At 38.8% G+C, this 26320-nt stretch overlaps 3 protein-coding genes and 1 long non-coding RNA gene across 4 annotated transcripts; 2 read left to right on the top strand and 2 right to left on the bottom strand.

The window, feature by feature from the left end:
- LOC103411911 (early nodulin-20-like) lies at window positions 1-1833 on the top strand. The gene is made up of 4 exons (XM_008350525.4): window positions 1-239; window positions 330-445; window positions 647-1063; window positions 1557-1833. The coding sequence occupies exons 1-4, from the start codon at window positions 110-112 to the stop codon at window positions 1623-1625; spliced, it is 732 nt and encodes a 243-aa protein (XP_008348747.2). The 5' UTR covers window positions 1-109; the 3' UTR covers window positions 1626-1833.
- Window positions 1834-10854: 9021 nt separating this feature from the next.
- On the top strand, window positions 10855-12560 carry LOC103444647 (inactive protein RESTRICTED TEV MOVEMENT 2-like). The gene is made up of 2 exons (XM_029109359.2): window positions 10855-11135; window positions 11221-12560. Exons 1-2 carry the CDS (start codon window positions 10988-10990, stop codon window positions 12480-12482), a joined length of 1410 nt encoding a protein of 469 aa, XP_028965192.1. The 5' UTR covers window positions 10855-10987; the 3' UTR covers window positions 12483-12560.
- Window positions 12561-13888: 1328 nt separating this feature from the next.
- Window positions 13889-15377, bottom strand: LOC139188971 (uncharacterized). The gene is made up of 3 exons (XR_011572422.1): window positions 15225-15377; window positions 14963-15132; window positions 13889-14728 (listed from the first exon to the last, which is right to left on the bottom strand). It is a non-coding gene; the product is annotated as an uncharacterized lncRNA (long non-coding RNA).
- A 466-nt stretch (window positions 15378-15843) lies between these two features.
- Window positions 15844-17586, bottom strand: LOC103444648 (protein BYPASS1-LIKE). Its single transcript, XM_008383601.4, has one exon. The coding sequence runs from the start codon at window positions 17307-17309 to the stop codon at window positions 16137-16139; it is 1173 nt and encodes a 390-aa protein (XP_008381823.2). The 5' UTR covers window positions 17310-17586; the 3' UTR covers window positions 15844-16136.
- Between the last annotated feature and the right edge of the window lie 8734 nt (window positions 17587-26320).

Raw genomic sequence — 26320 nt, 5'->3', positions numbered from 1 at the left:
AAATAAATAGATAAAGGGCAAGGCCACAAAGGACTGGAACCTGTGTCTAATCTTAATAAACCATCTTTATACTTTGTGGTGACAAAAAATTTCAAAAGAGAAGCTCTCCATGAAGTTCTCCATGCTCATCGTGCTGTGCTTGCTCGCTTTACTCTTCCAGCATTCTCACTCCACGACAATACTAGTTGATGGAGTTTCAGAGTGGAAAAACCCAACTGTTCATGTAGGAGACTCCGTCAGTAAGTACTTTGCATTTGTCAAAAACCAAACAAATTCAACAACTTTATTTTCTTTGTTTTTGATTCAATATTTTCTTGAGCATTTTTCAGTTTTCAAGCACACGTATCAGTACAACCTCTACATTTTCCAGAACCAAAGAGCCTTCGATCTCTGCAATTTCACTCAAGCCACTCTTCTCAGCAAACCTGACTCCACCTCCTTCACGGTATCTCTCTCTGTCTCTCTCTCTCTCTAAAATGGCTCTGTTTTTCTGTGGGATTCTTGAGAATTAGCTCGATTAAATGTGTGTTCGAACCTGGGTTTTCAGTATATTAGCTTCAAAACTAGTAATTTTCATCTGGGTAAGTCATGATTTTCTCAAAGATCTGAGCTTTCTGACTGAAATTTTTCTTGTTACATTGCAAAGTGGCACCCATCACGCACTGGTTTCTTCTACTTTGCCTTCAACAATGGCTCTCTGCTCAAAACATGCCAAAACACCCAGAAGCTGGCCATAACAGTCTCCTCCTCCTCCGCACCGCCGCCGCAGAGTTCCGGTTCAAGTTCAAGAATCTCTCCGCAGCTTCCTCCAACCGTGGCCCCAACACCGAAATCTGGTGGTGGTGGAGTTTCATCATCTCCAGTATTCCCATGGCCATTCCATCCTCGCCAAGTGGCATTAGCTCCCAGCCCACAACCAAGCGTAAGCTCTTCAGTGACAGATAAAGGAGGCGGCGGCGGTGGAATCCCATTCATTAACAGTAATCCTGCTGTTCCTTTGCCCACTGGTGAAGTGGATTCAACCACAATACGCCCTGTACCAACCTCTGGCCACCAGAGACAGGTAACCATTTCCATTGTTGATTATTTTAGTTTTTGGTTACATGCTCAAACATTCAATTTGCATCATGTAGTTGGTTATTACTTATTACTTCTTCATCAACTGAAGCATTAAAATGTGTTCATTTCTTCAAAAAAAATAAAAAAAATTAATAAAATGAACCTCGGCGTGCAATTGGTGGATTGCTTTGATGAGTGGTTCATTTTTTAATCCATTGTTCCGAATTCAAACTCTTCATCATTTCTTTAGTGTAGCTTAGAATAATTTCGTTTGTGTAAAAAAAAATAGCACATAAGAAAATAGTGATTAGTAAAGCATGGCTACAAAGCATAAGTTATTATTAATATACATGAAAACTGTATATGTATCAGTGTATGTAAATTTTTTTTTCTACTTTTTGTTACTTTTGAATATTGATGGGATGTTGATTGGTTTCTTTTTTTTTTTTTTTTTTTTGGAAACTATTGATTGGGTTCTTTTGGATTGTGGGTTGCAGGCGCTGGCGGGGTTATTTGCTGCTCAAATGGAATTGGCTCTGTTTTGTGTGGTTTTCCTGGTGCTGTAGAGAGAGAGAGAGAGAGAGAGAGAGAGAGAGAGAGAGAGAGAAAAGGGGGGGTATGTTATGTAGTTTGTAAAATAGCAAATGGAATTTCTGAGGTAGGTAGGTTAATCTTCATCAGAGTTTTGTAATTTGTAATGGTGGTTTGATGATTATACACCATGTAGTGTAGTGTAATGATGCTCTTAGATTAAAGTCCCTACTTTGGAAATCATTGCCATTTTTTGCTCCTTTAATTTTTGCATGCAATCAATTGCTAATTTCTCTCTTTCTTTTTTTTTTCTCTCCACTTTTTATCCTGCTCATTTCCACTTTTAATTTTGGAGGAATTTTAAATTTCAAAAGTCACAAGACCAATGACCTAGTTGACACTTTGACTAAAGTTATCCCACCCCAATTGAATTTGAGGAGGTACATGGATATGGACTTTGGATCCCTCCACAACCACAAAACAAAGGCACAACTGATTAAATGAATGATGTTTTACACCATTTGGGTAACTCCTATGACCTGTGATCCATTTGTCCAACTTTCAAGGAAAAGTTTCCATCTGAACCACCCCTTGTGGATCTGTGGCTCGATGAGTGGAGGTGGTGGGCATATAGTTAAAATCTGCATATTAATTACACAACATGAAACATGAAAGACGTCAGAAAATTAAAAAAAATTGAGGTTTCACTGTAGTGCTTAGTTTAGAAGAGTCGTCTCTCCTGACAGACAAATTATAGTTTGACCAATGTGTATAAATTTTTGTTTTGTGATTATAACGAGCTAATATGCATATTTATAAGAAAGTGATTTGCAGACAAGAAGAAAGCCACAATGTCTACCAAAATAATCTTCACAGATGATTATGCTGCAGCCCGAAGTGAAATATATATATATGCAATGATGAACACTTTTCTGGTGGACTTTCCTCTTGTTCAAGAATGAACAAAATGAGTTGTGAACTTCAGTCCTTTTCTTTCCTTGGGCACTAAAATCCATTTGAACAGATTATAATGGTGTTCAATCATTTTTACTCGAATACTTTCCCTTTTTATCAAGAAGGGAGGGAGGGTTCGAACTTGAAAACTTTTCCACTCAAATATTGTATGACGTGAATACTAGGTCAGTTGGCCAAAGCAGTGGTCTCGTCCATTTGTTTGAATCCATGTATTCTAGCAGAAAAATCTTGGTATTGGTGAGACCATGCCATCTCACTTTACGACCAAGACACAAAAATATTCAAGCCACGCCTACACCCAATATTCAGGCCAACACCCACCCCCTTCCTGGTTCCACTCATCCATCCTTCGTGATCTCATTCAATGAGTCTTGACAAAACAACCGCGTGTTTGGAGCGCCGAACTAAATGACTCCTTTTGTGAGTAGACAAAATATAATCTTGTCAAAAACTAAACAAATTTGATATCATTCAAATGTATCCTTGAATTGCAAGTGGATTATTATGTTGGTTGAGGTCTTCGTTTTTAATCCACTGCATCCCGGGTTCAACCCTCCCTCTCTTTCTTTAACTTGGTCACAAAATTTTCTGGCTCAGATGATGAATATGAACACGCATTGCTTTGAACTTGATTGAAGGCCTTAATTAAGTAACTGTTTGGACCCGATTTTACACTATCGGCCCGAGTAATCAAGGCCGTTGAATGAGCAGGATTTTAGGCCATTGAATGACAAAGTGGTTGAAATGATTTTTAGTTATGACTGAGAAATAATATTGTGATTTTAATCATTATATTATCTCTTAGTAATATATTAAATTATTTAAACCTAATATTTGTCTAAATCCCAATTAAAATGATGGTGGGATATTGGGATATGCACGGCGTCAGATAATGAAGCAAGCAGTGCAGTTCAAATTGATTTGGATGTCTGGTAGTGGACGTGTAGATTGAAATAGCTTGGAGTGGAGATTAGCATATGGGATTTGATGATCTTAAAATCATGGTCTTGGATAATGATGGGATAAGGAACCTAGGTAGAATAGGCCTTTTTGCATGGTGATGTCAGATGGGTTTAAAAGCTACTGATGGAGTTTTGATGATAAGAAGTCTAGGTGGGCTAGGCTTCTTATGAGATGTGATAAGCCTAACTTTTATTAGGTGTGAAAAGTCAAGAAACAAATCCCACATATCAATTTGACGGATATGCCTTGGTTTCTGATGCGAATCAAGTTCAGTTTCGCGAGTTAGAGTTGTAGTTGGACTCTACAAAATTATCTGGTTGTGCCTAGTAGAAGATATAAATGCTATAAATACAAGGTGCGTTGCAACAAGTGATGCCCCATCCAACTCAACACACAAACTGCCCTGCACAAACTCATTCTACGCGAAACCTCTCAATAACCTTGAGATTTTTATTTTCCTTTTTCTCCAACAAATCTTCAATTTGGATAAACAACATTGTGAAGGCAACCGGTGACACCTTCAGTTTGGATAAATAGCAATGTTGCCTTAGAATCAGCCGACCCCGGAACACCTTCAGTTTGGATAAACAACATTGCGTCGGGGCCGACTGATTATCTATCCAAGTCTCGGTCGAGAAGGATTTTCGAATCCTTATTGGCAGAGGTCATCTCATTAGCCTTCTCGACGAAGTGAGGTGTTACAGGTTACTACATTTGGCACTTTGAAGGCCAAATTTGATATTGAACTTCGCAGAACTAGCAGCCTTGTCTTCAGGCTCTGGACCCCAAAGGCCGAGACGTGTTCATTCCTCGGCCGTAGTCGCAAGATCAAGAAGTCAGCAGCGCGCCCAACGCAACATCAACACATTTTACTCCCTGGCTGAGTTCGGTCGACGAGTTGGCACGCCCCGCACACAACCGAAGGATGTAGTTAGCTTTTTAATTACTCGGCCTGCGTGCCATGTAGGCTTGGTAGTTTTTAGGGTCAACATTTTGGCACGCCCAGTGGGACACAATGCTAAAACTACGAAGTTCACATGATATATCAAGATCTTAGTGAGGGTGAGATTTGGCGCTTATTAAAGGAAAATGCCGAGAGGTATAACAAACCTTGACCAGATTATTGAAGCATATGAAGAAAGGGAAAAATCTTTCTCTCAAATGATAAAGGTGAAGGTTCATCACAGCTTACAAGATCAATGGTTAAAAGAAGATAGAGCTCAATTTGATGAGTGGTTCGATAAGAAAACGTCTTTTTGTCCTAGGTTCAAATTAATTCCATTTGAAGAATGGTTGGATCAAAAGACTGGGGGGAAATTTTTCGCTCTGGCCATAATAAAAATTCGGCCACAAGAAATTGCCAAGACAGCCGAAGAAACACCTAGGCCACCTGTTGTCTCGGTCGAGACTGAAAGTGTGGTAGGCCTAGAAGAAAGAGTTCAAGTTTATGAGCCAAAAGTCGATTTAGAAAATGATTCGTTAGAGGAGTGCTCTAATGACAAACAAGGCCGAGACATAGGCCTAGCCGGAAAAACCACGCCAATCGATATGATTATTGGTGATAAAGCCGATATGGAGAAATCTTGTTCGGCTAAGTTGTTCGAGTTAAAAACAGAAATTGGCAGAATTATTATGCCTGGGGGGCATAATAATTGTTCAACACATTCGGCGGCCGATGATAAAAAATATTTCATTAAGCCAAACATATTTGGAGATGTTATTCTATTCAGCCTTAGAAAAACTCAAAGTGGAAATTTTGATATAAAAAGATCTCGGCTTGGAATCAAGCATCGCTGGCCTCCTCCTGATTATGATTCAGCCGTTTTCATTTTATTTTGCTAAAAAAAAAAAAGGTGAAAAAATTATTTTCTTAACCATTAGGCCGAGAAGCCGATGCTTAAGAAAATAAAGGGGGCACATGTGGTATATTTCGACGGTAAAAAATATTTCGCCGAGAATGAGTGAATTAAATAGCTACTTGGTAAAATTGATGCTCAGTGCAGAAATCTCTATCCTACTATTCAAATTAATTGGGGATATTCGGCATATGGGTGATGGCAGGCTCATGCGGCAGTACAGCTACTACTGGCTTAATTTCGTGCAATTAATCCATGCATGGGATAAAGGTGAAATAGTAATATGATGATGTGATGTGATTAAGACAAAAGAGGCAGCAAGCTTTAGCCTATGGACATGTTTGACGTGAGGATCATGATTTGCTTCCAAGTTATGTTAGAATACGTATCAACAACAGGTGATATATAGGTCTTATATACTGGGCCAAGGAATATCCCATGTGGCACCGTTGATCAGTCAAGACAAGACCACTTTTATTGTCAAATATATATATACACACACACATATATATGCCAGCTTTTTGCCGAAGTAACCTCCTGAAACTTCGGCCATATAGGCGTTGGCAGATTCAAGGTCTTATATGCCAATTTTTTTGCCGAGCTCGGCGAGCATGAACTGTTGCTCGGCACTGGTTATCGTGGTAAAATCATGGGGTCTTTTCCATAACATGGCACGTCTACAGTAAAAGGCTATCTAAGTGGAAGTTGTAAAGTTGGGCATGAGGCCTATTTATACAAATATCAGAGCATATATGAGCTTTGGTCGAAGTCGGCGTAAATCAATTTGGTGGTTTGCATCACCCAAGTCAACAGGAGGATTTTGTCCTCGACCATATATTTCTTCAACCATAGCTTTGGTGATAGACTTCTTCGGTAGAGCTTTGGTAAAATTTTTATTCGGCAGTGGATGCTCATTTTTCCTCGACCATATATTTTTCGGTGTCACTCGGAGGTGCTCAGCGGTCAGGGAATGTACGAGTATTGGGTTTAGTTTTCGAACTGACGGTTTGAGTGCACAAGAGAGTCCTTGCGAACATCCTTCTAACCTCGTACAAAAACTCGATGGTAGGAGCAAATGGACGTGGCAGCATATATTACTTGTATGGCATCTACCATGTGGTTACTAAAAAAAAAAACTTTTGGCTATTTAGGCTAAGAGTAAGCAAGTTGGGCGATGGATCTCAAAGGCCGAAAATGATCAGGAAAAAATTCGATGAAGTTGGATTTATCATTCGGTAGGTCTACACGGCCTTGAATCTCAATGGAGACACTTGTTTTGGTTTTCCTCGAATTTCTTCAGCAAGGATGTTATTCGATGCGTTTAGAGCAACTCCAGCGTGGGAGCCCTCCCCTAAGCTATTCACTATTCAATCCACCCTATGAACAGTAACTGCCCTTAATGAATAGTAACTGCATTTTGTATCTCCACCGTTGCACTTGAATAGCCCTGGCAATAGGCAATAAAATATATTTTTTTTTAAATAATACATAATAATTTTTTATTTGTAATTTCGGATAAGATTTTTAATCATTCTCGTTGCGCCACGTGTCATTATCCGAAAAGACAATTATTGGTGATGGATTTCGATAAGATTTTTATCCAATGTCGTCGTGCCACGTGTCCTTACTTTTTCAGAATCTTTGAGGATAGATTTCGATCAGATTTTTAATCGTTCTCGTTGCGCAACGTGTCATTACCCGAAAAGACAATTACGTATACCCATTATCTTCCACTATCGACGCAGAATAAAAGCAAAGAGAAAGAGAATGGAGGTCAGTGCAGTGGTGGCTACGGCGGCTGCCACCATGTCCGTCAAAAGTATGGAGTTGAAATGGGTGAGCATCAGACGTAAAACCCAGATGGAAAAAACCATAAAAACACCATCAAAGTTCAAATCGCCATTTCCCCTGCAAGCCATGGTCCCAATTTTATATCCACAAACCCATCTCACGTACACCCATCCGACCTCCGAGACCTCTTCACCACCTGCAACATCTCACCCCACCGGTTCCCCAATTACGCCGACGACGACGATGTTGAAGCCGTCGACTTGCACAAGCTGCGCATTGCTCTCTTCCACAGCTTAGTCCTAGTCTCGGTCTTTTGTAAGCCAAGTGATTTAATTGGTGATTCATCATCATTATCGTCTTCCATTGAAATGTAGCAGCAAAAGAGGAGGAAGAAGAATAAGACAGTTGGTTTTAGGGAGTTACTTCAGAATGTTGTCATTGCGCTAGGATGACATCACAACCACTCGGGCTCTTGGGCTGGCAATTCCTCATAGGCGCGGAGCTCGAGCCTCCACTCTCCCTCGGGCTACCCACATTGGAGCTTCAAGGCCTGGCTATCTGGCCCTATTTTGTCCCCCGTCCCCCGAGCACCAGCCCACACTGAAGTTGCTCTTAGCAGAGACTATTTGGTGGAGCTGGGAGTCAGAAAATAATAAAATGTGATAGAAATATGCATGGCTAACAACATCATTCCAAGTTAGACTGAATAGGCCAATAAGCCAAGATTTGATTTTGTTTTTTATGGCCTTGGTTTTTATATATGTATATAATAATGTTGATGAGTGGATGGCTGAATGACAGGCCAAACTTGGTCAAGCTATCCACATGTGATTGTTTCAGAAAAAGGGATTGCAATATTCATGGTGGGTGACACGCCGAGCTATCAAGAATCAGGTTCTTCTCGGCCCAGTTTTTCTCGGCCCCATTTGCATTTCGACCGTATGAGTTGGATGGTCAAAGTAATTACAAGGTTTTTCTGGCAAAGTCGCCAAACCTTGTATAGAATTGTGGCAGTCGAGGAAGACCACAGCGTTGGCAGAACATACATGTTATTGCCAAGGAACAAAGTTTCTTTTTCAGTAATGTGATGGGATTTTGTTGGCTACGAATAATTAATTTCCTTAACTATTTGGCTTACGAGCCGAAAAGTTAAGGAAACTGGGGGGGGGCAATGTTTGGACCCGATTTTACACTATCGGCCTGAGTAATCAAGGCCGTTGAATGAGCAGGATTTTAGGCCATTGAATGACAAAGTGGTTGAAATGATTTTTAGTTAGGGTAAATTACATAGTAACCTCTCAAGTTTGAGGTCTATTACAACCCCATACAACATCTTTAAAACATTTCACTTTCATACGTTAAGTACTATTTTATTTCAATTTCATACATCCGTTACATTTTTCATCCATTAATCCGTTAAGTGCTGACGTGGCTGCCAACGTGACACACCATGTGGCATAAATACTAATTTTTTAATTAAAAAAACCTAAATTTTCTATATATATATATATATATATTAAAATTAAAAATTAAAAAATTAAAAAAAAACCTATTTCATATCCCCATAACCCCCCCCCCAAAAAAAACTAAAAACCCAGATCTATCCCTTAGATCCCTGTAACCCCATATCCCTGGTACGACGCTCGTCACCCCAGCCCCCCCGCGGTGCGATGCAGGTCAACCCAGAACCCTCATCCCCCCTTCCGCGATACAGGTCACCCAGAACCCGACCCCATCTCTTCTCTCATCTGCAACCCCACCGCCCACCCTTTTCTCCTCTCTACACAACCCTCACTCTCCTCTAAACACCCCTCACTCCTTAAATCCACACCCGTTCCACGAACACGACAATGGCGAGACGGGATCTGGGTTTTTTTTTTTTTTTTTTGGGTTACAGGTAGGGGGTCGGGGGAAAAAAGATGAAGATGGGGGAGAAGAGAGGGGAAGAGGGGGCCGGAAAGACGAACTTAAAGGGTTTTTTTTTTTTCCTTTCTTTCTGGGTTGCAGGGAAGAAGATGAAAATGGGGGAGAGGTTTGGGGGTTGCGGGGAGAAGAGAGGAGGATGAGGGGGATAAGGTTTTAGTTTTTATTTTTTTTTATTTTTTTAATATTTAGAAGATTTAGTTTAAAAAAATTAAAATAAAATAAAAATTGCCACTTGACACGCATTTGCCAGCCACATCAGTACTTAACGGATCAATGGATGGAAAATGTAACGTATGTATGAAATTGAAATAAAATAGTACTTAAGGTATGAAAGTGAAATGTTTTAAAGATGTTGTATGGGGCTGTAATAGACTTCAAACCTGAGGGGTTACTATGTAATTTACCTTTTTAGTTATTATTGAGAAATAATATTGTGATTTTAATCATTATATTATCTCTTGGTAATATATTAAATTATTTAAACCTAATATTTGTCTAAATCCCAATTAAAATGATGGTGGGATATTGGGATATATATGGCGTTAGATAATGAAGCAAGCGGTGCGGTTCAAATTGATTTGGACGTCTAGCAGTGGATGTGTAGATTGAAATAGCTTGGAGTGGAGATCAACATATGGGATTTGATGATCTTAAAATCATGGTCTTGGATAATGATGGGATAAAGAACCTAGGTAGACTAGGCCTTTTTGCATGGTGATGTCAGATGGGTTTAAAAGCTACTGATGGAGTTTTGATGATAAGAAGCCTCGGTGGGCCAAGCTTTTTATGAGATGTGATAAGCCTAACTTTTATTAGGTTTGAAAAGTCTAGAAACAAATCCCACGGATCAATTTGAAGGATATGCCTTGGTTTCTGATGCGGATCAAGTTCATTTCCGTGAATTAGAGTTGTAGTTAGACTCTACAAAATTATCTGGTTGTGCCCAGTAGAAGATATGAATGCTATAAATACAAGGTGCGTTGCAACAAGTGATGCCCCCTCAAACTCAACACACAAACTGCCTTGCGCAAACTCGCTCTACGCGAAACCTCTCAATAACCTTGAGATTTTTATTTTCCTTTTTTGCCAACACATCTTCAGTTTGGATAAACAGCACTATGAGGGCAACCAGTGACAACTTCAGTTCGGTGACACCTTCAGTCTGGATAAACAGCACTGTTGCCGTGAAATCAACCGACCCCGGAGCACCTTCAGTTTGGATAAACAGCACGGCGTCGGGGTCGATTGGTTATCTATCCAAGTCTCGGTCGAGAAGGATTTTCGACTCCTTATTGGCAGAGGTCATCTTATTAGCCTTCTCGACGAAGTGAGGTGTTACAGGTTACTACATTCGGCACTTTGAAGGCCGAATTTGATATTGAACTTCACAGAACTAGCAGTCTTGTCTTCAGGCTCTGGAACCTGAAGGCTGAGACGTGTTCCTTGCTCGGCCATAGTCGCAAGATCAAGAAGTCAGCATCGCGCCCAACGCAACATCAACACATTTTACTCCCCGGCCGAGTTCGGTCGACGAGTTGGCATGCCCCGCACACAACCGAATGACTTAGTTAGCTTTTTAATTACTCGGCCTACGCGCCATGTAGGCTTGGTAGTTTTTAAGGTCTAACAGTAACCCAAGGGACATTTGCATGTTTTTGGTATGAAAAACAGAGGTTAGCTTTCCCGCCAAGGCAAACAATAATATCATGAAAGCAAAGGATTTAAACAGTTGCAGCAGCCCTAATTAACAAGCAATGAATATGTGCTTACTTTGTTCATATGCTCACCTAACATTTCCCTCAATTCAATAACCACATTCTTCTACCCCTTTTTATGAAATAAAAATTTGAGTTTCCGAAATTGATATCTAACACGAAAAACCACCAATGGATCTAGAATTAGGACTCAAGATCACCCACAGCGTAGACGATCATGTTTCGTCTGCCAACCTTCGGATTGCCAAGGACAAATCCGGTCCTATTTTCGTGTCTAAGGAAACCGAAACCATGTTCATCCTCACTGCCCATCTCAAAGGTCGGTATCTTTTCATTTTATCTTAATGTGAGCGCTCTCGTAGTATTCACATGTGTGTTTTTATTTAAGAAATTAATTTTTGCAGGTTATAGAAGAGAGCGTGTACATATCGACATAAACGAAGATGGGACTCAGATTGGAATCAGTGGGGAGAAGCCAGTTCAAGAGAAGGTTATGTCAGGATGGATAATGTACAAGAAAGAGGTGGAGATGAGGGGTTTCCGAAAAGTCTTTCGAATTCCGGATAGAGTGGTTTTGGATCGAATCAAGGCCAAGTTTAATGCACACGAATCAACTCTCACGATCGTCATGCCAAAATCGGTGAAAGGAATTCGCGGGGTTGAGATCGAGGAAGTGAAAGAAGATGAAGTGGATATAGGGAGACAGCAGCTCACAAAACCTCCTGCGGCTGGAGAAGTCTCTGAAAAATATGGTTTTAGGGGGAAAATTGAGGACCAATTTGGTGAGCTTGAGAAAAAGAAAGTAGAAGAAAATCATCGAACAGATGCGAAAGGGGTTGATGAAGAGGGCTCCAAGAAAGAAATTGTAGCTGATGGAGCTATCGAAAAGGATGCGAGCAGAGGCGTAGTGCAGGAAGAAGCTAAAGATTCAAAGACTCAAAGTATGCAACACCAAACAAAATCTGTTTCGGAACACAGTGAAGAGCTAAAAGTTGCAAAGGTTAAAGAAGCTGATGGAGTTGAGAAAGAGAAAGTTGAAAGAAAGGAACTCGGAAGAGACCAAATTGTAGCGGACAAGGCTCCAAGGATCAGCAAGGATGCTGAAGAGCCAGTGAATGTGGATAAAACCAGTGAAGTAACTCATGAAGTTACAAGGTCATTACAAGAAGCTCAGGCAATTGCTAAGCATGAAACAGCTGAAGAATACTCTACTGCAGAGCCCGAAATAGAAACACCAAAGGCGGGGATTGAGGAACACGTTAGAAGTAGACCAGAGAGCGGCAAATCATCAAAACTTGCACAAGACAGAAGAGCAACACAAGAAGAAGCACAAGTCGGACACGAAAAGAATACGGACGGAGTTCGTAAAGAAGGTGATATTGTTCAGCAGCTACCAAAGCAAGAACCCATCGAAAAAGGTCACGAAAACAAAATCGAAGAAGTATCAAAGAATGAAGAACAAAATGAAGAGAAGGAAGAGGATGAATCTTCCGAAACGGAGGAACAAGGTGATGTGGCTGATGAGGAATCAAGTGAGGATATGGGGAAGAAGGATGGTTTGGAAAAGTCTAATCTGCTGTGCTCTCCTTTTATCATTGCAGGTTCAGCCCTTATTGTGTCCCTGCTGGTGCTAGCAATCAGCAGGATTAGAACCAGAAAAATATAGCTTCTAATCTGTGTGTAGAGTTAAGAGACCTCCGACTCTCACTTCCTCTGTTATAATTGATATTCAATTTTTTACTTATTTTGGCTTACAAATTTGCATAAAGATTGGGAAATCAAGTTTATGGGGAAGAGGCAAAGATCTTTTGTGTACATTTACGCTATAAAGTCTTTGCGGAGAAAGTTCGATATTCATTGATTCATAAAATCGAAACATTTAACTCAATTCTTAAAAACTAAAATTTTTAGTCCTTTGATACCACTTTCAACTTTAAAAAAAATTTAAAATTATACGGTCTAGTAATATTTATTTTTACTTATAAGTAGAATGTTTTATGATCGATTTTTGTGGATGGCAAGTTGCCAACCAAACTATTATGGTCCATCAATTGTGTACCTTAGCACAAATATATTGTTGTTGTAATTAAATAAAGTCGTTTGTCTTTTTTTCCTTTTTTTTTTTTTACAAACGATAAGATAATCTACTTCACATTACGGAAAGAGAGATTCGAACATAAGACTTCCATTACAAAAATAAATATTTTTAACCAACTGAGCTACAAGCCACTTGCTAAATAAAATCATTTGTCAAGTAGCCACATAATGAACGAACCATAATAAATTTCAAGTTTCCGGTCATATTACTAGTCAACTTAGGCCATCTCCAACTGAAAGGTTCAGAGGGCCAGATGGCCAAAAATAGCCCGAAAACCGTCTCCGACCGAGGACTAGGCCAGAGGACTCGTGGGCCCCACATAATCTGAAAGGGCCAAAAGGCTAGCCCAATCCAGCCAAACCCGGGCTGGACCAGAAATCTGAGCATTCCTATCGGATATAACCGATAGCAATATAATATATTTTTGTCGGTTATATCCGACAAGAATGCTAGGCCAAATTTTCAAATGCAACGGCTAGCTCACGTCAGCTAGCCATTTTTATTTTTTATTTTTACAAATTTTTTTCCTATAACTTCTATTTTTAAATTCTATTTTTTTTCTATAACTTCTATTTTACAAAATTTTAATTTAATTTGTAGTTTTTAAATTTAAGTTATAGTTTTTAAACATATGTTGTAGTTTTTTAAATTTAAGTTGTTGTAGTTTTTAAATTTAAGTTGTTGTGGTTTTTAAATTTAAATAATAAATTATATTTGACCCTCGGTGGAAGATGGAGGCAAATATGACCATGTATTGTTTATTAAAATATTAATATCTTAAAAGACCAGAGGGCTAAAACGAATCATTTTGCTAGCCTTCGGTTGAAGATGACCTTAAATATAAGATTTGAATTTTGAGTAGATTGAAGATGATCTTAGTTGCAAACAATTAAGGGCAAAAGAGGCTATTGGTATTTATGGCTCAACAGCTAGCAAGGAACCCAAGTAGGATGCATTCCCATAACTCCAATCCAATCCAATCTCCAATCTGCATCATAAATTCATGAACCCACCTTCCCAATACATGCCACATCAGCTCCATCAATCAATACAACCAAGGCAAAAGACAAAAACTTGCTTTTAGCATTTAAACCCTACATTTAACAACAGCTCATTGATAACTACTCTTACAAATTCTTAATTTAGAAAATTAGGGTCCAGTTGAAAGATTTCACGCAAAATCGATTGCATTGTTGTTCTAAGATTATACAATCGTTTTCCTTTAGTAAGATAAAATTTTGATGTTGTTAGAATCAACTCGAAAGACTTAACACAAAATCGGTGGCACTGAAGTTCTAAGACTCTTGTTTTTGTAGGGTCCACTGCTTTCCTCTGGCAGCCTCTCGTTTCGACGAGGTTGGTGCGCAAGATAAGAGGCTAAACTGCTCTCAGCAGTCGTCGTGATGTTTACAGTCTACCAACTGCATTATTATTCCTCCCCCTCCGAATTCAGGATAAGTCGGTGACAGGATGACCCAAAACCTATTTTTCTAAACAGCTAGAGGAAATCTTCACAAAGACCGATTCCAAGCGGCTCCATTCGATGCACAAGATTGGTTAAGTCTATCTAGTGCAAGTCAAAATATGTTCAGTCGCCCACTCATGCGTGAGCGAATCCTGAGCGTTGATCCATTAACGGTTAGGAAAAGCTCTCGCATGTACAGGCGACTGATAACATGCTGTCCAAGTTATCAGTAGTAGTACCTGCTATCCTGATGAACCGCCACAGGATGGGACCGATTCAATGTGTTGAAGCAGGCATTTAGCTAGACCACTCTGTACTTAACAACCTTAGGTGGAGATCAAATCGAACCCTGTACACCAAGTAACATCAGTAGGAAAACTAGTCTTTTGGACCGACTATTTTCAAAACAATGGAGAGACAGATAAGGCAAGCTTTGCGGAGAGGAAGACGGTAAGAACGGAAACAATGAAAGAGAGAAAAGTAACCTTCAAAACAGAGGACTCAGTTGAGATGAAATAAACTTCTGACTTTCATGTGAACAGATGTTGTAACGAAACAAGGTCGAGAAACTTTGGATACATACCTTTCTTTCCATTAGAGGGAAACAAAATGAGATCGAAGCAATCAGGGTAACATCTTCTTGGGCAAGAGTTGGAACTCAACCAAGAGAATTGACAAAATCAAACCCTACACAAGGATCAGAACAGATGAACTTTACAGGCGTCTTCGCACGACCAAATCACAGTCAAAATCCTGCAATAAGAGTGGGAACATATGCATAAATAACCCAACACCAATCAATCTCAGGTTCACCAGAAATAGTCAGAAATACATAAAAGCCTAACCTTACTGCATATGGAAGTCAGCAGAATCGACATCAGCCCTTTTCATCTGGAGTAACTTGGAGTTTCCTTCTGTGCTTGAAGCTGCATATTGAAATATTGCAAGCAGAAAATTCCAACCACAATCGAACAGCAGATTTGCCTTATTTCTTCTGTCTATTCACCATGCATTAACAATCAAAATATAATTTGCTATCATTAATCCGCTGTACAGTTTTCTGGACAAAAGAGAGATGGAGTCATTTTCCGACATTGAGGTGGAAAATGAGACTTGGGAGCAGTCTCTCCATAAAATGGGGGTAAGGCTAGCCGACATTCACCTCTCCCAGACCCTGCGTAAAGCGAGAGCCTTGTGCACTGGGAACGACGAGGTGGAAAATGAGACACACTCAACCCAAATAAACTAGAATCCAAATGATTTCGTAGGCGTGGCCAAGCTAGCCAGGGCAGCATATTGCCCCCTTATGTTTGAATTCTCTTCCCCGTAGTTCAGATTAGATTAGAATACGGCTCAAATCTCTCTCTCTCCGACCCACAAACAAATTCGAATTCCTCAAATGGTATCTCGTAATCGGTAAGTAGCAGAGAACAGAAGAAAGATTATGTAACAACTGAACAAAAATGAGAAAGAGCAGCAGCCAGAAGCATGCTCAGAAATTCCATTATACAAAGGTAAATTAAATCAGCAACAACACAAATTAAAGGGAGAAGTTGGTCCATTTGCATAAACCCTAATTTCTATACACAATATATATGGTGATCTGCTGATCCATTCAGTGATGATTAAATACAAAGAAAGAAAAAAAGTCATATCTCCTCCTTACCCAATTTTTATTGGCGCCAAAATTGATCTCATCGTCTTCTTCTTCTTCAATTGGCAATTGATTTCGATGATCATTCGGGGTTATTAGTTCTTCAGTACGAGTCCATCCCCTCCGTTCGGCTTTTTACAATGGCATGGAACACCTCCCTCACCTGCCGCTCCAGAGGATCCAACCCCTCCTTTATCCCCTCGCAGAGACTCGACAGTTGCTGCACTCTCTCCCTCACCTCCTTCTCCTTCGCCTCCGCAAGCGGGAAGTGCGCCGAGTCTGCCAGATCGCCGATCACCCGCGAGCACCTTTCGATCTGATGAATCTCCTTCAACAATGCGCAGGCATTTCTCCGGTCCCGCCGCTTCGACTCGTCCATAATCCGATCGTGCAGAGACAGCATTGACCCCGCCCACACGAAGCTTCTCGGCACGTTGAAATGCACCTGCAGTCCCCTGTCCTGGCAGGGGATCGCCGCCACCAGGGCCCACATTACGAACAGCAAAACCGAATTGATTGTGAAAACCGCCGGCGCGAGCCCGCTGGAGGCCACAATTTCATTGGGCCTAGGGGCGTATAGATTGTTCCCGATTGCCTGCAGCTGCCTCGCGGCCGACCACGACCGCGAGACGCTCCAGGACAGAGATCGGAAGTGGCCGAGCGACCGGTGCTGCTGCTGGTGATGATCCTTTGTGTTGTTGTTTCGGCCGAAGGAGCGGTTCCGGTGGGCTATGGTGGTGTTGGAGGAGTCCTTGTCGTCGAGCATTGCGATGGCCAGGTCGACGAGAGCCTTCTTCGCGCGGCGAAATTGGCCCTCGCCGAGTGTCCTGTCGCGGTCAAGCGCGACGAGGACGATGTCGAGCAGCTTGAGCCACTGGCGCATCTCCTCGATTCCGTCGCGGATGGCGTTGCAGACGTCTAGGGCTTTGACGCTGCGCTCGAAGTAGTCGGAGATGTAGCGGTCAACGGTGGGTTTGGAGATGTGGGTTTTGGTGGAGAGGATGAGGAGGGTTTTGAACTCCTGGTGTATGCGGAGGAAGGAGTCGAGGAGGTCTCGGAGCCATGGGAGGGAGAGGAGGTCGTGGGAGGAGGAGAGTTGGAGGAAGCAATCGGCGACGTGGGTTTGGAAGGAATCGAGGTTCAATCCACCACTACCACCGCCACCACCACCTGAAAGGCCGTGGGTTTCCATTGAATTCAACTGATCGCGTCTGAGGCCGAAGATTGACCGTCCGATTTGGTTGGAACCAGCTGACGAGTATTCCGTCGCTGGCATTTCTCACACAATCCAATCCAAATTCAAACCATTTGATAAGATTATAAACGACTAGAGAGAGAAGGAGTGTGTTGGGAGGAGAGAGAGAGGTGAGAGAGTAAGAGGGACAGAAGGGAGAGAGAGGGTCTGCGTTTTATGGAGGGGAAGGGGGTGAGATTAGAGTTTTACCATAATTAGAAAAACTTAATCACTCTCTTAATTACTTTACTTTGTACTAATTAACTTTTCTTGTTTGCTCCGGGGAAAGCGAAGCTTACACGGAGCGGACACGATGGATTAATTTGGGAGCTCCAAACGCTTTTTAAACATATTTTATTAACATTTTAATTTATTTAAGATTTAATTGCGGATATCTGAGAGAACAAGTTGCATCTGGGCCATTGGTTTTGGGGTTAGAGGGGGGTTTGTTACAGTTCGCCGAGGGTGGGGGCGCGGTGCCACTTGGGGGACGAGGACGGACTCGTTCAGCGGAAGGGGTGTACAGGTGGACGGTACAGCTGGGTCTTTGTTGGCGCGTAAATTGGAGAGGTAGATGGATTTAACCTGCTGACTTGGTCCTTCTAGAAAGTTGAGGGTGAGCGAGGGCGGGGCCGAGGGATGAGTGGGCCCCAACGGAGAAGACGACGGGATGACGTCTGTCATTTTAATTTAGCAAAATTGACGGAGCTGCCCCTGGTTGGTAGAAGTAAACGTCAACTCCATTCTACATGTGGCTCACTGCCCTCGATTCTATTTTCTTTTAACTTTCCAACTTTAGTTTTAAGTTTTTCAACCAAAATAAAACACGAATTTAGACTTGGGTTTCTTCTTTTATACGAAAAGCACGAGTTTAAGATACACATATGTTCGTTTCTTTGAGATAGTAACTCCTACTACTTGTTTGTTTGAGGATAGGAGGAAAGTGAACTTAAAGAGTGGGTCGCTGTAAAAAGACTTAGGCGGCACTTTCATGTAACGCAAAAATTTCCACTTTACTTTCTGAAACACATAGGTCGCTTCACTTTGCCTTCTGGAACTCGATTTTTATTTCATTTTGCCCTTTAAAGCTTGAAAGTCGTAAAATTTGCTCCACGTTGCCCTAGATCTGTTAATTTCTTATGTGGTATTGATTTTCAGTGCACCAGGCTAATCTATTTTTTTTTAATTTTTTTTTTCATCTCTTCAACTTCTTTTAAACTTAATATTCTCTTATTGTTGAATGTTAACGATGGAGATTTATAATCAAATTTATTGCATATGTGGCATAGTCTTATTGTGTGTTGGGTCTCACATATGTTTCAGAAGACGACCTATAAGTTTCAACGAGAAGATGGAGTTCACAAGTCAAAGTGAAATGAATTTTGAATTTCAAGAAGTAAAGTAATAACTTTTGAGTTACAGATAGCAAAGTAGAAATAAAATGGAGTTTCAGAGAGCTTAGCTAAAAATAAGCCAAAAAAGAGTGTTCCAATAAAATTAGGGTACAAGTATTCATACACAACTTTGTACCTCTCACACACTCTCTATTAATACCTCATGCGAGCTAAGTAAATGATAAATTACATCAGCTAATTTCAAACAAAAATACAGTTCATCGATAATCTCATTCGAGCAAAAAAATTTTAGATGGATAACATGAGAAAATGTGTACATAAGGATAATAATAACAAAGACTGAGCCTCTGAAGGGCCTTGCCCCAACTTCAATGTGGTACAAGGAAGAAAAGAGAGTTTGAAATTTGAGCATGCTTTTTGTTAAGAACATTATTTGGTTTCTTGCATGTAAGGAATTATTTCTCATTATATGATGTCACAACATCATTTCATTGTATGAACTTTCATAATTCGAACCCATTCATTTCTCTTCATTGTTATCTGAAGATAAGGACAGCAATTTACCAGAATTTTTATAAGAGAATCCCTCACTTTTAGGCATCTTGATTAAGAAAACCAGTTCACGTGTGGGTTGTTGCTCACCATCCGCTGAGGACGAGGTGATCACAGGATCACCTCGATGATTAAGAACGTAATTTTCCAAAGTGATGGGAAAATTATTGATGAGAGACAGAGAAAATCTATTTACTTAGTTTTGTATAATAGTTGTATTATTGATAAGAAACTCGTCGATTAGTACACAAACATTTAAAGCTCGTGTAGAAGTATTTTTGAATTAGGATAATGTTGGAAAGATCAAATTATTAAAATTAAATTTACAAATCAAATAGTGTGTTGATTAATGATCAGATTATTATTTAAATATTGATTAATGTGCTTATTTGCTGTTGATGACACATCATTTTATTTGCAATTTAGTTTAAAATTTTGGTCTCCCTATTATTACCCTTTAAATTAACTGAAATCACTTTTTATGAAATTGATTTTCTGATTTCAAAAGCACTTTAAGTGTTTTTTGGAAGAAGCAACATATATGTGCTTCTTGCAAGAAGCACTTAAAGTGTTGTACTATGATCCACTTGAATTTTTACTATGAATTGATTTAAAAATATTTTTACTAAAACACTTACAAACGAGCTCTTACAGACAAATATCCCATTTTTGTTTTGAAAATTGTTATTAGCACTCTAAAAATTTTAATTTACACTCCAAATTTTCTATATTTAGAGTAAATAATGCACTCGAAAAAGTACAAAATATAAAATTTTAAAATGTTAATAACAGTTGTTTTTGTTTTTTATTACGTATTGGAGATTGGAAACAGATAAGCTAGCATGGCACTTGAGATATTTCAATTTATTTTTCTCTTCCTACTAATTTTCTATTATTTTCTTCCTTTGTGTTTGGACAATGACAGTTGAAGTCAAACCCTCTATAATTCTAATTCAATCTTGTTTGCCATAACAACAAAATAACGTGCACATCAATATGGTGAAGTATTCAACAACTTCTTTTTGAAAAATGTTTTTATTATTACTTTTTTCATGCATGCATGGCACCCACCTTACAAATATTCAACGAATAATGAATTCCGTTTGTGTCACGCCAATATTTTAACAAGGATTTTTAACAGATTTACCTGTAGAGTGCAAAGTAGGACACAAAATATCAGTGAAAGAATAATGTAGGTCGCTTTAATTTTTAGAAGACAAAGTGAGATTTAACCAGATCTTCAAAAGACACTTTAACTAATAATAACATCAATTTGCTAATAAGCATTGAAAGTGCCAATAAAAAATAAAATACAAAACTAATTAAATATGGTAACTGAACTTTTCAAGTTTTGTGCAATTACCACTTGAAATTCTACATACCTTTTGTCAAATAAATAATAGGTAATTATTAGAGCAATTCCACCCCTAAGGACTTTGCGCCAGCACCCAGCGCATTTATCCACTCAAATGAACAGTAATAGGCTGGAGTGAACAGTAATAGGCCAAGGCATCTCCACCCCTAAAAAAATGCGCTGGCACCCAGTGCATTTATTTGGTGTGTTTTTTTTTTTAAGTTTATTTTGGATAAGATTTTTAACCAATTTCAGATAAAATTTCAAATAAACTTAAAAAAAAATACACACTAAAATAAAATTACATACTCATCAAATAAACTATAAAAAAAACACACTAAAATGAAATTACATAAACTCATCAAATACACTTTATTCTTCAACCACAAGCTTTTTGGTATTTTTTTTTCACACAAAAAGTATATGAAAGCTTTGGTAGAAAGTGTAGAAAATATTGAAATGTGGTGTAAGGTGGAAGATGAGAGTTAGGTATTTATAGAAAAAATAAATAAATTTTTTAAAATTTTCTGTATTTTTTAATATTTTTTCTGTATTTTTTAATAAATTTTAATTTAGTTAATTAACGTAGACCGTTGATCTGTGATCGGACGGTCTATTTTAAAAGTAAAATTTAAATTTTTGTTACCGTTGGAAATCCAACGGTCTAGAAAAACTAGCCGTTGGAAATCCAACGGCTATGAGCATGCCACGTCGCCGATGGGATCCGGAACACAAGTGGGCTGACAGCCCCTCTGCAGCCTGTCGGCTACTCGCGCCCAGGCGCACTTGTCATGCACGCGCCAGCCAAATAGGCCAACTTCTTGGTCTGTCAAAATTGGGCTGGGCTGTTGCCTGGCATGGGCTGGGTGCCAGGCAACTTTGTGGGCTAGAGCAATTTCACTGAGGGCCAGGCTGTTTTTTGTGCTGGGGGCTGGGCAAAGCAAGTCCCGGTGGACTTGCTCTTAGAGTATACTTAGTTAATTCGGAATCATCTCTGTGAGTATCTTATGAATTATAGGAATGTAATTCCTTATTGTTTCAAGACTATCCTAATTGACATCATAACTAAATTCATTTGAGTGATACATTTATCCACTAATTTAACATAGATCCAAGATATTTCATTGAATCATTGAGTTAATTTGGAATATCTTTGTGAGTATCCTATGAATTATAGGAATGTAATTCCTTATTATAGTAAGTGAGGATTCTTACCTAAATATAGCTTGCACAAATCAATATAAGGAGTCATATTTTTATATGGTATCATTCATCTAGGTTTTCTAAAGTTTCTCCTCATGAATGGATTTGAAACTAATTTAACTGCTTTAGTTTGGTTTTCTTCACTAAAGTGTAAGAAAACCGCACCAAACCTAACCAAACCGTCATGTTTGATAGGCATTTCCTAACCCTTGCTTTAGCCATATTCGCAGTCATGTCAATTATTTTTTCTCGATGACTTGGTCCTTTTTATCCCCACGTTGGTGTTGGAAATATATCACTTTGTTTCAGAAAAAAGATAAAAAGGACAAGAGCTTAATAGTATGTTTGTCTACTTTTTCGAGAGAAGTGGATGCTTCATGTCCAAGTAACTCCAAACCTTTCATTTGTATCTGCTCGAACTGAAACGTGGAATAATATTGTACCATTTATTTCTGAAAAAAGTTTAATTTCGAATCTCAAAATTCTTTTAAATTAAAGAAAGAAAAGTTAAAAGCATCCCAACTGGTTCTTGGAATATTTCACTTTTATTCTTCACATGATACAATTAGAAACGCCGTGGATGGAGTTCATCATAAAAGACATGCCCATTTTACTCATCCCCAAGAAAAAGCCAGCCATGCATATTCCAAATTAACTAATACTAAATTGCTAATTGCCCACTTCTAACAGCTTCCAAACTTCAAGAACAAGGATTCAAAACATATTTAAGAGGAAAAAGACCACGTTTGGATATAAATATTATAAAAAAACAAAAACAAAAGAAACCTTTAAAAGTTAAGTATATATGTTTACTTTATTGGTGCTTTTGGTTCTAGTTTTGGAAAGATTTTTCAATGTACTGAAAACATAATTCGGTACATTAAGTGTTATAATAAAAATTGATGAGATACTTGAAATGAACATTTTCAATCACTTTTATTATGATATATAACTTAAACAAGACTTAAGAGCTAGTATTTTTTTATTTTTAGCGAACAATATTTACTACACTAAGGGAGTGGAAGAGTGGACTAAGCCTCATAATGGAATAGCAATAATATGGTTCAAATTCGCTTTTGGTGATAATTGAACCAAAAACTTATTACTTACAAATGAAGATGAATATTATTAGATTGTAATATTAAGTGGCAAAACTAGTATTAAAAGAAGTCCCAAGTTAAAATCCCATTTTACAATTGATAAAATAAATAAATTAAAAAATAGTCCCAAACCAAGCACTGTAGTTTGTACATTAGTTTACATTTTATATGATTGCTATACATTGATCAACAATAACAATTTCAGCTTTCATGATAATATAAAGGATAAATCCTCAACTTTTTAGTTTCATTCTAAATTGGTCTCAATCTTTTTAAACATTCCAAACAAACACCCAACCTATTGAAATTGTCTGATTTGTTAAGCCTCAACTAAATTTTTGTTAAATTAACTAGTACTTACTTTATCTCTAACCTTAATAGAAGGTCATGAAAACATGGCTTCCATCAAGTATTGGTCACTATCACCCTCAAACTCAATATCAAAAATGACACACCCCAACCGGAGTTGAGACGTGCTGGCCGTCACGTGAGAGTGACGCAGCCATAAGCGCAAAGCGGAAGTGATAAAGAGTAAGAGAAATACTAACAATTTAAAACCAAGCGATTAACAATCCCAATTAAGAAAGGATATTAGTGAGAGTTTAAGTGTATAAATACACTTTCAAAGCAATAAGAAAGTCTAGTTGCAGTCAAGTCGGACAATTACTAAGATACAACACCAGATGGTGAATCCTACTTTTTCGGGATCTGTCAGAACACCGTTGAATTCCTCGTGGCCACCAAACTCTGCTAACTAAAACCTGAAGGGGCGAAAAACAAAGTTGAGTGGGTCAGTAAAACACATTTACATGAAAACCTTATTTTCCTTTGAATATACTAACCCATCGCCGTAAAACAAGTATAATTTTTCCCAAAATTAATATATAAGAATATACATAAATATATGTGTGTGATTATATCATTTCAATCATGCTTCACATAATCATATTCATATGTATGCCATGCCAAAATATAACAAAGTAACGATCCAGGTAAGAATGATTTCATAGAAATATGATATGTTAGCCGAAACCCCTGTGGTAGTCTGAACGGCTGAATTCATAGCTCAAAAGTCAATCTAGCCGGAGTCACTACAATGATCTATACGGCAATATACTGCACAAGAGTCGGAACCAAATCCAAAGGTTTGTACGACGATAATGGGTGTAATATAATTATGCTCAATACTACTCTCACATAATAGCCGAGCGATTAATCGCTAGTCACCTATGAGTCGGAACCATAAATAAGGTCTGTACGACAAGACTGTGCACCTAAATTGGATCCAAAATGAGCATATGGTGCGGGAGGTGACATAATAAACAGGCATGTATCATATCTCTGGCTAAAACACAATCACCCTAGATGCAGTTTTATGAGCTCAACATTATTCAATCACATATCACATTATTGATAATTCATATAATCAAAACATAACTCACCTGAGCTTACCTGGGCCTTCACAGCACCATGCGACAATATGCATAATTATGATAATGCATATACTAAAATAAAATATAGGCATTGGCATAGCATGGCATTTAAATCACATTTCCTTTAAATACTTTTTCTGGGAAAAACGTCAGGTGTGTGTATATATATATACTGAAAATAACTGCCCACTCACTGAAATGAAGCCGGGTCGTAACCCCCATGCCTAGCCTGGCTACGCTCGTCCTTCAGATAGGTCTCGCCTATAGGAGAAGCAATTATATAAACGTCACTTTAATGCACATATACCAAACTATGTAATAACTTTTCATACATATCTCAAATTGGGTATATGAATATACCAAAATGACTTACACAATCTCAGGATCGTCCCCATATTTTTAAAATAATTTTTCATCCACCCACGCGCCGCCACGCACCAACGAGTGCACGGCAAGACGCGCGGCCACGCGCAGGGTACTCTGACGGAAACTGTAACGACAATTAGGGAATATTCCGTTAAATCCTAACAGATTCCGTTAAACTTAACTGAGGGTGTTAGAATATTCCGTCAGAATTGACGGAATATTCCGTCGTCTTCAACCTCAGACTCCAGCGACCGTCACTGTCACCGGAAAACTGGGAATTTTTCAAATCCTTATATCTTCGTCGTTTCTCAACCAAATTTAATGAAATTTGTACCCAAACGAAGCTTACAACATTTAGAATAAAATCATACCAATTTCAAGCTCCCAAAACCATTGGATCTCGCCTAAGAATCCCCGAACTTCTGGCCAAAACTTTAAACTTGCATATCTCGATATCCCGACGTCCAAAAACCTCCAACAAAGTACTCCGAGCCTCATAAGGATCTTCTTAAGCTCTCTGTGAGCTTGAAATTTCCAAAAACACAAGATTTAACGTTTGCATGAACAGTGTTCAAATCGGAGATAGGGTTTCCACGTGAAATCGAAGGTTTCCTTACCTAAAAATGGTACCTTTGAACTCGTATGGTCCTCACGAACACAATGGTTCCCTTCTCCACCTCGATCCATCACGTTTACAAGGGTTTTAGGTCTCGTTCGTACAAGAGAGAGTGTGTGTGAATCTGAGAGAGAGTACGGGAGGGTGAGAGAGAGAGAGAGAGAGAAAGTGGGGTGTAATGTGTGTGGTCCAAAAGTCACCAATCAACCAAAACAAAACCAAATCCCTTTTTAGTTCACTTAGGTCCAAAACTTAGGGATCAGTTCAATTATAATCACTTAGTTCCCATCACATACACACCACAACACCAAATAACTCAACCTGTCCAAAGGAAAAACCATCAATTCACGTCCTCGAGAATGAATATTCCAATATTTCGGGAAGGGCTGTGACAAAAAAGCAAACTTCACTCGAAATTCTATTGCATTTTCATCGAGTTGTGGTTATTGATGTAATTCCTCATAATATATGTATGCAGCCCCTTTATTCAAAGGAATTTCCATTTTTAGGTAAAAATGGGTATTAATAATAAGGCATATTTCACATCGAACTTCAACAATCCAAACCGTCTATTTTGTAAGTCTTGATTCATAGATTATTCTTGCAAAAATTCAATTTAATTCGAAATCATTTAACTATTTAATTATCATTATGAAATTCCTTGTTTCTCATAAAACAATGTATTCGTCAATTTCTTTGAACTCAATTATATATCTTAAAAAAAATTATTTGACTAATATTTTGTAAGAATGATTTATGAGATCCAACTTAAAAAATGAACTTAGATTATTGAAGTTTAAAGTAATATGGATCACATAACTAATTTTTATTTTAAATAAAGAATTAGAGATCTATTCCCTTGAAAACCTTCTATAGGTGTGTACGTGGTGTGGTGGACCTATGATCATACGCAGCCACAAGTTACCGGTCCGTCTCATTAAATTGCGAAACACCATGTTGTCCCCCCAGTCCAGAATATAATATACATATATGCATGCTTTGGCTCTTTACACACCTCACATTTTTACAACAAATCTGGGATATGTCTGTGCCCTAATGTATCAAGAAGAAAAA

Source organism: Malus domestica, chromosome 10, assembly GCF_042453785.1.
Source record: "Malus domestica chromosome 10, GDT2T_hap1".
Taxonomy (NCBI): Eukaryota; Viridiplantae; Streptophyta; class Magnoliopsida; order Rosales; family Rosaceae; genus Malus; species Malus domestica.
Note: the sequence above shows the minus strand (reverse complement) of the source record. Positions and strands in the feature narration are given on the sequence as shown.

Bases quoted from the DNA above. Each gene is read 5' to 3' on its own strand.
- LOC103411911 (XM_008350525.4), top strand. From the start codon at position 110: ATGAAGTTCTCCATGCTCATCGTGCTGTGCTTGCTCGCTTTACTCTTC. The intron at 240-329 runs GTAAGTACTTTG...AGCATTTTTCAG, and splicing joins TCATGTAGGAGACTCCGTCA to TTTTCAAGCACACGTATCAG. The intron at 1,064-1,556 runs GTAACCATTTCC...TGTGGGTTGCAG, and splicing joins CCTCTGGCCACCAGAGACAG to GCGCTGGCGGGGTTATTTGC.
- LOC103444647 (XM_029109359.2), top strand. From the start codon at position 10,988: ATGGATCTAGAATTAGGACTCAAGATCACCCACAGCGTAGACGATCAT. The intron at 11,136-11,220 runs GTCGGTATCTTT...TAATTTTTGCAG, and splicing joins CCTCACTGCCCATCTCAAAG to GTTATAGAAGAGAGCGTGTA.
- LOC103444648 (XM_008383601.4), bottom strand. From the start codon at position 17,309: ATGCCAGCGACGGAATACTCGTCAGCTGGTTCCAACCAAATCGGACGG.